Source organism: Aphanomyces astaci (assembly GCF_000520075.1).
Source record: "Aphanomyces astaci strain APO3 unplaced genomic scaffold supercont1.103, whole genome shotgun sequence".
Classification (NCBI taxonomy): domain Eukaryota; phylum Oomycota; class Saprolegniomycetes; order Saprolegniales; family Verrucalvaceae; genus Aphanomyces; species Aphanomyces astaci.
The window spans coordinates 83,419-93,004 of record NW_009798366.1 but is presented as its reverse complement, the minus strand read 5'-3'; the positions used below and the strand labels follow the sequence as shown (position 1 = coordinate 93,004).

General features: G+C 53.7%; 5 protein-coding genes across 5 annotated transcripts; 3 read left to right on the top strand and 2 right to left on the bottom strand.

Moving 5' to 3' along the window:
* Window positions 1–1,932, top strand: H257_17317 (hypothetical protein). The gene has a single exon (XM_009846052.1). The coding sequence runs from the start codon at window positions 266–268 to the stop codon at window positions 1,910–1,912; it is 1,647 nt and encodes a 548-aa protein (XP_009844354.1). The 5' UTR covers window positions 1–265; the 3' UTR covers window positions 1,913–1,932.
* Window positions 1,933–2,719: 787 nt separating this feature from the next.
* Window positions 2,720–3,505, top strand: H257_17316 (hypothetical protein; the record flags this gene model as incomplete). The annotated part of the gene is made up of 1 exon (XM_009846051.1): window positions 2,720–3,505. One exon carries the CDS (start codon window positions 2,720–2,722, stop codon window positions 3,503–3,505), a length of 786 nt encoding a protein of 261 aa, XP_009844353.1.
* A 9-nt stretch (window positions 3,506–3,514) lies between these two features.
* H257_17315 (hypothetical protein) lies at window positions 3,515–4,874 on the bottom strand (the record flags this gene model as incomplete). The annotated part of the gene is made up of 3 exons (XM_009846050.1): window positions 3,515–3,556; window positions 3,609–4,757; window positions 4,824–4,874. The coding sequence occupies 3 exons, from the start codon at window positions 4,872–4,874 to the stop codon at window positions 3,515–3,517; spliced, it is 1,242 nt and encodes a 413-aa protein (XP_009844352.1).
* Window positions 4,875–5,636: 762 nt separating this feature from the next.
* Window positions 5,637–6,398, top strand: H257_17314 (hypothetical protein; the record flags this gene model as incomplete). Its single annotated transcript, XM_009846049.1, has 3 exons — window positions 5,637–5,738; window positions 5,795–5,893; window positions 6,333–6,398. The coding sequence occupies 3 exons, from the start codon at window positions 5,637–5,639 to the stop codon at window positions 6,396–6,398; spliced, it is 267 nt and encodes an 88-aa protein (XP_009844351.1).
* Window positions 6,399–6,464: 66 nt separating this feature from the next.
* Window positions 6,465–9,433, bottom strand: H257_17313 (hypothetical protein). Its single transcript, XM_009846048.1, has one exon. The coding sequence runs from the start codon at window positions 9,296–9,298 to the stop codon at window positions 6,521–6,523; it is 2,778 nt and encodes a 925-aa protein (XP_009844350.1). The 5' UTR covers window positions 9,299–9,433; the 3' UTR covers window positions 6,465–6,520.
* Between the last annotated feature and the right edge of the window lie 153 nt (window positions 9,434–9,586).

Below are 9,586 nucleotides of genomic sequence, written 5' to 3'. Positions count from 1 at the left end.
AAAGTCGGGCACACCGCCGGGGGCGCCGCCGCCAGCCGCGTACAGCTTTTGCATGATCGGGTTGGCCACGCCTTCGAGCTCCTTTTGCTTGGCTTCGTACTCCTCCTTTTCGGCCGATTGGTTCGCGTCCAGCCAGTTGATCGTCTCCGTCACCTTGTCGTCCACGACCTTCTTGTCCGCTTCGTCCAACTTGCCCTGGAGCTTCTCGTCGTTGAGCGTGTTGCGCAGGTTGTACGCGTAGTTTTCCAGCCCGTTCTTGGCTTCGATGCGCAACTTGTTGGCTTCGTCCTCCGACTTGTACTTTTCCGCTTCTTGCACCATGCGCTCAATGTCGTCCTTGCTCAAGCGACCCTTGTCGTTCGTGATCGTAATCTTGTTCTCCTTGCCCGTCGACTTTTCGATCGCAGACACGTTCAAGATCCCGTTCGCGTCAATGTCGAACGTCACGTCCACCTGCGGCACGCCGCGGGGCATGGGCGGGATCCCGTCCAACCAACGAAAACTTGCCCAACAAGTTGTTGTCGCGCGTCATCGAGCGCTCGCCTTCAAACACTTGGATCAGCACACCCGGCTGGTTGTCCGCGTACGTCGAAAACGTCTGCGACTTCTTCGTCGGCACCGTCGTGTTGCGCTGGATCAGCGTCGTCATCACACCGCCGGCCGTTTCCAACCCGAGCGACAACGGCGTCACGTCCAACAACAACAAGTCTTGCAACTTCTCCGAGCTGTCGTTGCCCGACAAGATCGCGGCTTGCACGGTCGCGCCGAACGCCACGGCTTCGTCGGGGTTGATCGACTTACACGGCTCCTTGCCGTTGAAGAAGTCAGACAACAACTGTTGCACCTTGGGGATACGGGTCGACCCGCCCACAAGCACCACTTCGTGCACTTGGCTCTTGGACAACTTCGAGTCGCGCAACACCTTCTCCACAGGCTCCATCGTCTTGCGGAAGTAGTCACCGCACATGTCTTCGAAACGCGCGCGGGTGATCGTGCTGTTGAAATCAATGCCGTCGAACAACGAGTCGATTTCAATGTACGCTTGTGCCGACGACGACAGCGTGCGCTTGGCGCGCTCGCAGGCCGTGCGCAGACGGCGGAGGGAACGTTGGTTCGCGGTCATGTCCTTGCGGTGCTTACGCTTGAACTCAGCCGTGAAGTGGTCCACCAAACGGTTGTCGAAATCTTCACCACCCAAGTGCGTGTCACCGGCAGTTGCCTTCACTTCAAAGATGCCTTCTTCGATCGTCAACAAAGACACATCAAAGGTCCCGCCGCCCAAGTCGAAAATCAACACGTTGCGTTCGCCACCCTTCTTGTCCAAACCGTACGCGATGGCGGCGGCCGTGGGTTCGTTGATGATACGCAACACGTTCAGGCCAGCAATGGCACCGGCGTCCTTGGTCGCTTGGCGTTGCGAGTCGTTAAAGTACGCAGGCACCGTGATGACGGCGTTGTTCACCGTGGAACCGATAAACGCTTCCGACACTTCCTTCATCTTGATCAACACCATCGACGAGATTTCTTCGGGCTGGAACGTCTTGGTTTCGCCCTTGAACTCGACCGTGATTTGCGGCTTGTCGCCGGAACCTGGCGTCACCTTGAACGGCCAGTGCTTGATGTCGGCTTGGATCACAGGGTCGTTGAACTTGCGGCCGATCAAACGCTTGGCGTCGAACACCGTGTTGGTCGGGTTCATCGCCACTTGGTTCTTGGCGGCGTCACCGATCAAGCGCTCGCTGTCCGTGAATGCCACGTACGAAGGGGTCGTGCGGTTACCTTGGTCGTTGGCAATGATTTCCACGCGGTCATTCTGCCATACACCCACGCAGGAATAGGTCGTGCCGAGATCGATACCGACACTTGCGCCTTGGACTGCAGCCATGATTGTTTGTTTACCCAGATCAAATGAAATTGAAAAATGAAAACAGACTGTTGCCCGACATGCCTTGAAATTCTCGAAACTTCGATACCTACACTCTGGATCACATATTTCTCGAAAGGGCAAGATTTCCACGGATCCACTAAGATTTGATTTGAAATTTGTATAGTTATAGTGTTTGAAACCTGTAGAAGTCAGTCACCCAAGAAGATGCGAGAAGCGACCGATAGCTAATGCACCTTGGCCTGTCTAGTGACAGCTCATGGCGATGATGAACCAGAAGCATGCGTACTGCATAGGTGTATCCAGCGTCAGAAGATTGACAGGACTTGTACGCCAGGAGGTGGAGAACGATGGAATCGATAGTGCGAATGCATGGGTGGTGAGTGATCATGCAGGACATGGCGGCATGAGAGGACAAAAGATCGGAAACCCCGAAACCCCGGCGCCATGTACGAGGTTAGGAAGGACCGACGAAACTCCATAGCAACGCACTGTAGCTATAGGCGAGACCTTCCATCGACTAAAGCTTCAGTGAGTTAGTTGCTTGTCCGTAGTAAGTGTATGGCGCCGATATTTTAGGCATGCAAATTCCTCATATTTGGAAATCTATTTTATACTTAATAGAATGTATTGAAAATTAAAACTTTCAATTTATATTAGACCTCGTACTACTTCCACACGATCCACACCGCCATGGACATCGACGGTGCGTCACATCACGTTCAACCTCCGCGATGCTTCGTCGACTTGATTGCCCCCTGAAGTGTATTCATCTATGTAGATGAAGTGATTCGGCAGCGCCTCTTGACCCGGACGACGATCGTGGGCAAGTCCATGATGAAGCGCACGGCGGACTGCCTCTTCTCGTTCCTCGACAGCACGGGGCAATTGGACCGGTACAACGACGACTTCCTCTCCAATCCCCCCAAGAAGTCCAAGCCGACGTCCCTCGGGAAGAAGCGAGCCCAGGAGGAGATGGACAACTTTCTATGGGAACTGGAGTTGCTGCAAGTGGAAGCTCAGCGGACCAAGTTGCTCGTGTTTACGTGCGAGCGCGAGTTGGAAGCATATGCGACCTTGCACGACGAGATCGACAAGTCCATTTTGACCGTCACGAGCGACATAGATCGGCTCAAGGGTGTTGTCGCCAACGAAAAGATCATCCGCTCGTACAAGGAAGAGTACGAGACGGCGGCGCGTGTGGTGAATGAAAATGCGTCTGCGAAACAGAGCGCCGAGGTAGTGGAAGGCCTTGAGGACCAACTGCGGTCGTCCACGGAGGCGTTGCAGGCCATCACGGACCGCATCGATCTCAAGTCGAAGGAAGTGGCGCTGTTGCTTCGTGCCATTCGCGACCTTGAGAGTGATCATCGTGATCCAAGCGACGAAGGGAACAACACACCAGACCAAGATGGAAAGGACGACCCGGAGCAAGATGCCGAGTACGAGAGCAAGCACACCGACGAGAAGCAAGCACATGTCGCGGCTGAGGCCTCTCCGCTGCAAGAAGCCGACGACGACGCGGCCCCTGAAGCATCTCCACCGCCTCCTTCATCCTCCAAATCCTCCTCCAAGTCCCATCGCCATCGACACCGTCATGACAAACCGTCTTCTTCTTAAGTATCTACTTTACAAATGTCTTCGTATTCGACTTGGGGCAACGTCCGACCCCTACACACAACAAAAACTGAGAAAAAATAGAAAGGAAAAAACGAAACTGTACTTTTTCGGGCCGGATGTGAGTTGAATTGCCGCGCAGAACGCGCGTTCGTCGATGGACACGAGCGTCGCGAGCGCACCGCGCCCGATGCCGTTGACGACGCGCACAGGACGTCCCACGAGCGGGATGACCGTTTCCAAGTCTTCCTACTCCATCATCATGACAACACCCGCATGCACATTCCAGGGAACACACCTGATCCAGTCGAAGCACATCCCGCGACTCGAGCATGCGCACTTCGGCCACATACGTGTCGTGAACGCGGACGACAAGGCCTTTCTGCTTGTAGTACGCTCCGTCGCCCACATCCTTGTCCATGACCTTGACCACGAGCCCAGGTTGAATCCAGTGGTCCAATCGGTTCGCGCGCTCGTCGTCTTCGTCTCGCCGTAGCCGTTTCCGCGTCTCTTCTTCCATAATCGCATCCACCGCGCTCCGCTTGCCGCCTTTCCAGGACGTTTCGTGGTCGAGCGATGATGAGGGTGCTCCGTCCTTGCCGCTTTTGTCGTCAACGTCTTGTCCAAAGGCAGATTGTATCGACTTCTTGGACTCGACCGACGCTAGTTTGGACTTGGACTCGAGCTTCAAGCTCATCGAGACCTTCTCCACGCGGGGTTGATGCGCGGGTTTGTTCTCGTCGTCGTCCTGTCCAAACTTTGCTTGCGCTTCCTTCACCTGCGCTTGAATGAACCGCCGATTCCGCTCCTCGTGATCTAAGAGCGCCTGACGCTTCCGCTTCAACTCTTCCTGTCGTGCCATGGCCACAGGGTCGTTGTTGATGTACTGGATGAACCACCCCTTCTCCGTCTCGTCCACGACACACTTGCCCGTCTTCCCCAAATACTGGACGAATCCGCTCAGTGTCGTCCATCGCGTCGCGTTCATGTGCACGTGGTTCTTGTCCCGAATGTACTCGTTGTACACGACGTGCGCACTCACGCGCTTGGTCGTGTGCGACCGCCGCAGGTTTTCCAGAAATGACCGTTCAAACTGCTCGCTGTACCCTTGAATAAACTTGGTTGGGTTGCTGGCCACGATGAGCATCTGACGTTGATGCGAGTCGCTCGACGTGTGGGCTTTGAACCCGTTCTCATCGCGGCACTGCTTTTCACACACTTGGCAGTACCATCGCAGCCGCTGCAGCCCCTTCGACTACAGGACGACACATGCTTGAGTTCATGAAGGAGGATGACGTCCTCTTCAAGAGGACATACGTACCTTTTGGCGATTCGCCACCGCCTTTGGTGTCATGAAGTCATGCTTGGCCATGTCTCGCCGATGCTTCGAAAATGCGGTCGTATCCGAACAAAAAACAGTATCCGGATTTCTACAATTCCATCATTATCCGGAAATTACTTCTGTTCCACTTTACCGTACAATTTCGAAATGGACCAATCAAAACCCACTATGATATGGGCAGTTCAAATTATTATCGTTTTGCCACGAATCCCATCATTCTCAGGAGTACTTGCTCACGCGCCGACGAAAGTCGGCCTTCGGGATCAAGTTTACCTGTTCATACTGCCCGCTATCTTCAGCATCAAGACGCCATGCCGTTTCTGGTATGGTGGTCACGTGCTTAATACATTGCATGGTGACCTGCGCTTGGTTTGCGAGTGTTGAGGTGGAATTGCATCATGCATCATAGAGTAACGTAACATACCCCGGCAGTCCCAAGCTACGTGTATACACGCGGGCGTACACGATCCTTGACATACACAGCGAGACTACTTCCTCTCCAGCTTCGTAGTTCTGATAATCTACAGTCTTTGGGCTACAACTACACAAGAAAGGCCAACTAGACACAGGCCCTTGAGGTTCATTGTTGGGAAGGTCGTCCGCAACACTAAAAAGTTTCTACTCCGTTTTCGTGTCTCCTCATGCCAAACTAGGTATTAGCAGCTCAATATTAACTTTACATTTATAATAGTGTGTGTAGCTCTAAGGCACTTGCATTGTATATGACCATGTATATTTATTCTATAACGTTAATTGAAGAATTGAGCACTTGACGCAGTAGACGCAACCCGCATGTCGACTATAGCATCGACGAACCCGAAGATCCAGCATGTGATGTCTCGCTATCACGATGTCGCAGGAATGGGGTTCATCTGCGACAATGTGAAAATAATCGTACGCTTGATGTCCACGATCATGCTGGCATCTGTGGCCAAATGTCATACATGTAGGAAGAAGACGCCAAGTCGTTCGACATTGACTTGGAACCATGCCCCGACCGTTTCAAGGAATCCCCGAAATATGTGCGACGAAAGTACCTCAAAAGCATTGTACTTGTCCATGTTGCACATGGTTTTACTGTTGTGAAATGTCCATTCCGGTGAGGCTCAGTCTTCAGTCTTAACTTGTGTAACGCTACTGTCTTAGTAGTACTGTACTGGTGTACAATTCGTGTGTCCTGGGCTTGCTGTTTCTAGGTCGTCTATTATTGTTTGAATAACGTTACCAAATCGAGTATTGCAGTGGATCATGTATTAGCGACTGAAGACTGAGTCTCGCCGGAATGGACATTTCAAAATAGTAAAACCATGTGCAACATGGACGAGTACAATGATTGGCTAGAACGTGAAACGGACATACAGTGTAGCCAATCAATATGCAGCACTCTATCCAGTAGTGGGGTATTGAATTTTACTGCAGTACAGCTTTGACCACGTCACCGCAACAACACACAATATAGTGATTCGATTACAGTACTCTCCATCGCAGCATGTTCCCGACGTGTACACGCGCGTGCTGCTGTCGACGAAACTCCCCTCCCCATCGTCACAGTAGTCGACAGGGTAAACAATTCATACCCACCGAGCGTACGTCAGAGAATCAAGATAGATAGCTAAAGAGTGGCCAAATACGCTACAGTACGTAGGTACAATATTTATATGGGTACTAACTTTTGGTTAAATCTCAATGTCTCGTCGTTGCGGCGGTCGAATGTGTCGCATGGTAGAGCCTGAGAGTGTAGGTTTGAACGGCGCCGCTTGTCCATATGGTTTGGGAATGCCGAGTTCGTCCGGTACGTATGCGTTTGGTCGGGGGTCGGCGGTGGTGCGCGTGATCATGTGGGCCGTGTGGTTGTTCTGGTGCTGTTTGGCCATTCGCTGGCTTTCGAGTCGATGGGATTCACGGCGGTACCACTCTTGCTCGCACTTAGCGTTAGGTGCGTTGCCATTTTCAAAGTTCCAAATTGACTCTTCCAACTCGAGCTGGCGGTCGTGCTTTTCCTGCTGCAGCTTCATGGCCGTAGCTTGAAACATGCTCAGCTCCGACACCGTCGCCATCATCTTGCGCGTCGTGTCCTTGATCTTGACCTGGAACGTGTTGACCTTCTTGGCCAGCTGCAGCGTATCGCCGCGCCCTTCCGACGCCTGTGCGCGCAGTTTGTCCGACAAGTTGGTCACTTCTTCGAGTACGAGTTCCTTCTCCAGCAGCTGCTCCTTCTTGATTTTGTACCGTTCGTCCAAGAACGCGAGCTTGGCGCCGAGCTGATCTTCGTCCGGGTCATCGCCTTCCAGCGGCCGCCACCGGTCGGCATTCTGCGGGGTCTCCAGGTCCCGACACATCATATCCGTGACTACCTGCTCCTGCTTGAGCTGGTTCTGCATGTCCAGCACCCGACTCGCATATTCCGGCACGAGCGGCACCTTGTTCCTCGTGGTTTCAATCTGGCGCTGCAAGTCCAACAGCTTGATGGTCAACATGCGACTCATCTGGTCCTTCTCCTGGATCGCGAGCTCACCGTCCGTGAGCGTCTGCGCCTGGATGTTACTCTTCTCGTACAGAATGCACAGCTCGTCGTTCCGGTCAATCAAGTGCACGCCCGTGGAATTGCGCGCTTCGACCGCGACCTCGTACTTTTTCTTCAACCGGAGCATGTCCTTCTCGGTCATGTTGATGATCGAGTTGAGTTTGTCGATTTGAACAATCTGCTGCTCGACTTGCTCCTGCTTGACTCGGTACAGTTCGTGGCATTTGTTCGTGTCCAGACGGAGGCTGTCGCGGCTACACTGCGCCGTCTGGTGCGCCAGTCGCTCCTTCGTGAGCGCTTTGTCCTTGGCCAAGCTTTCGTTCCGCAGCACCTCCACTTCGTTGTGCAAGATCTTGATCTTCTCCTTCATCTCGGCGAGCGCTTGCGAACTTGCTTGGATCAGATTCACGTACTTATTGCGCTCGTTCTTGACAATATCATATAACGCGCTAAACTCTTTAAGCCGGTTGTTGGTTTCATTGCACTTTTTCGCAAAGTCCAAAATCACCAGCTCCTTCATCTTGAGCTGTTGGTGGATCTCCTTTTCGTGGTCCACCGCCGACGACGCCGCGCGCGCCTTCATCTCGCGCTGCGCACTCAGCAGCGTGATGATCTTGTGCTGCTTGCCCTCCTCGGCGATCCACTGACTGAGCTCTTCCTCGAGTTCGGCCACGCGCGCCGTCAGCGCCTCCAGTTCCTCCACGTGCCTCGCTTCGACGCCGTCCATCTTGAACATGCGAGCGATCAGGACGTCCACGTCTTGCTTGAGGTCGGCTTGGTCGGCGACCATCTTCTTGTTGTCGCTTTGAAGCGCCCGGACTTGGTGCTCGGCGTCACTCACTTGCACTTGCATGTTGGGCAGCAGGCCTTTGGACGTGTCGGCCGCCACCTGTTTCTTCTTGAGCACCTTTTTCACGCGATCAAACTCTTTTTGCAGCGACGCCTGCCGCTCCGACTCGCGCCGGATGTTGGCCTCGGCCGTGCGCTGGTCCATCTCGAGCTTGGCTTTTTCCCCTAGACGAACAGTATGGCTGTGTTTTTCTTCGGCCAGCAGCATGTTGACGTGATCAACGTCTCGCTGCCGCTGGTCGATCGTGTCGCGGTGCACGTCGAGCTTGTGGCTCAGATCCTTCTGCACCTCGTCCGCGTCTTTGCGCTTGGCGTCCTGCGCCGCCAATGCCATGTCCACGTCGCCCAGCTTAGCCTTTATGCGCTTGAGCTCCCCGTCCAGGTTCTCCACTGCCTTGGCCACAACGTCGGCCTGTTTACTGATGCGTTCGGGGTCGCCTTTCAGCTTAGCGAGCACCTTCTTCTCGGCGGCGCGAGCCACGTCGAGCCCGTCGTTGGACACGCGGAGGACATCGCACCGCGCGAGCATCTCGCCCTTCCGCCGCTCCTCCTTGTGAATATCGCTCTCGGTGCGCGTGGCCTCGTCGGCTAAACGCGCGATGTCGTCTGTGATCTTGCGCACCTCGGGCTCGACCTGCCGCGCATTTTCCCGCAGCATAGCTTCTTTGCGCGCCAACAACTCGGCATGTTCTCGCTGGAGCTCGGTGATCTCGTACGTGAGAATGGTCTCCCGGTCCACGCAGTCGGCCAGCTCCTTAGACGCTTTGTCCTTTTCTTTCTCCAAGTTGGTGTTCATCGCCAACTCTTCGCTCTTGCGGATGCTCTGCTTCTCGAGACGGATTTTCTCGGATAAGAGTTCCCCGTTCAGTTGCTTAGCCTTCTTCAGCAACTCCTTTTCCCGCTTATACGTCTCCAGCACGAACGACGACAACTTGGAGTACCGTTCTTTGTGAATCGCCGCGGCCGCGGCCGTGAGCACCCCGTCTTCCACGTATTGGTCGATCACGTGCAAGGCCGCGCTGTTCGAGTTTGTCACGGCCGACCCATCGGCGTCTCCGCTTGGTGGGGCAGCATCACTCATGGACGAAGGTGATGGCAGGTGCTCGTAGCCGCCGTTGTGGCTCGAGTGTCGTGTGCGTCCTTGCTCTTGTGGTGAAGCCGGCAATGTAACCGATTCCACCGAAACGGACTATGCTGGTTTGAAACACGTTCGAAACTGTATTTAAAATAAAATATACTAAAGTATTTGCATCGTACTCCTGGAGTATACAATGGTTTAAAAAACAAATAAAAAAAGGACTGCATGTTCTTTTGATATTCGTGTCCTTTCTTATCCGGATGATTTACTCGAAATTAGATCTGGTGTCGT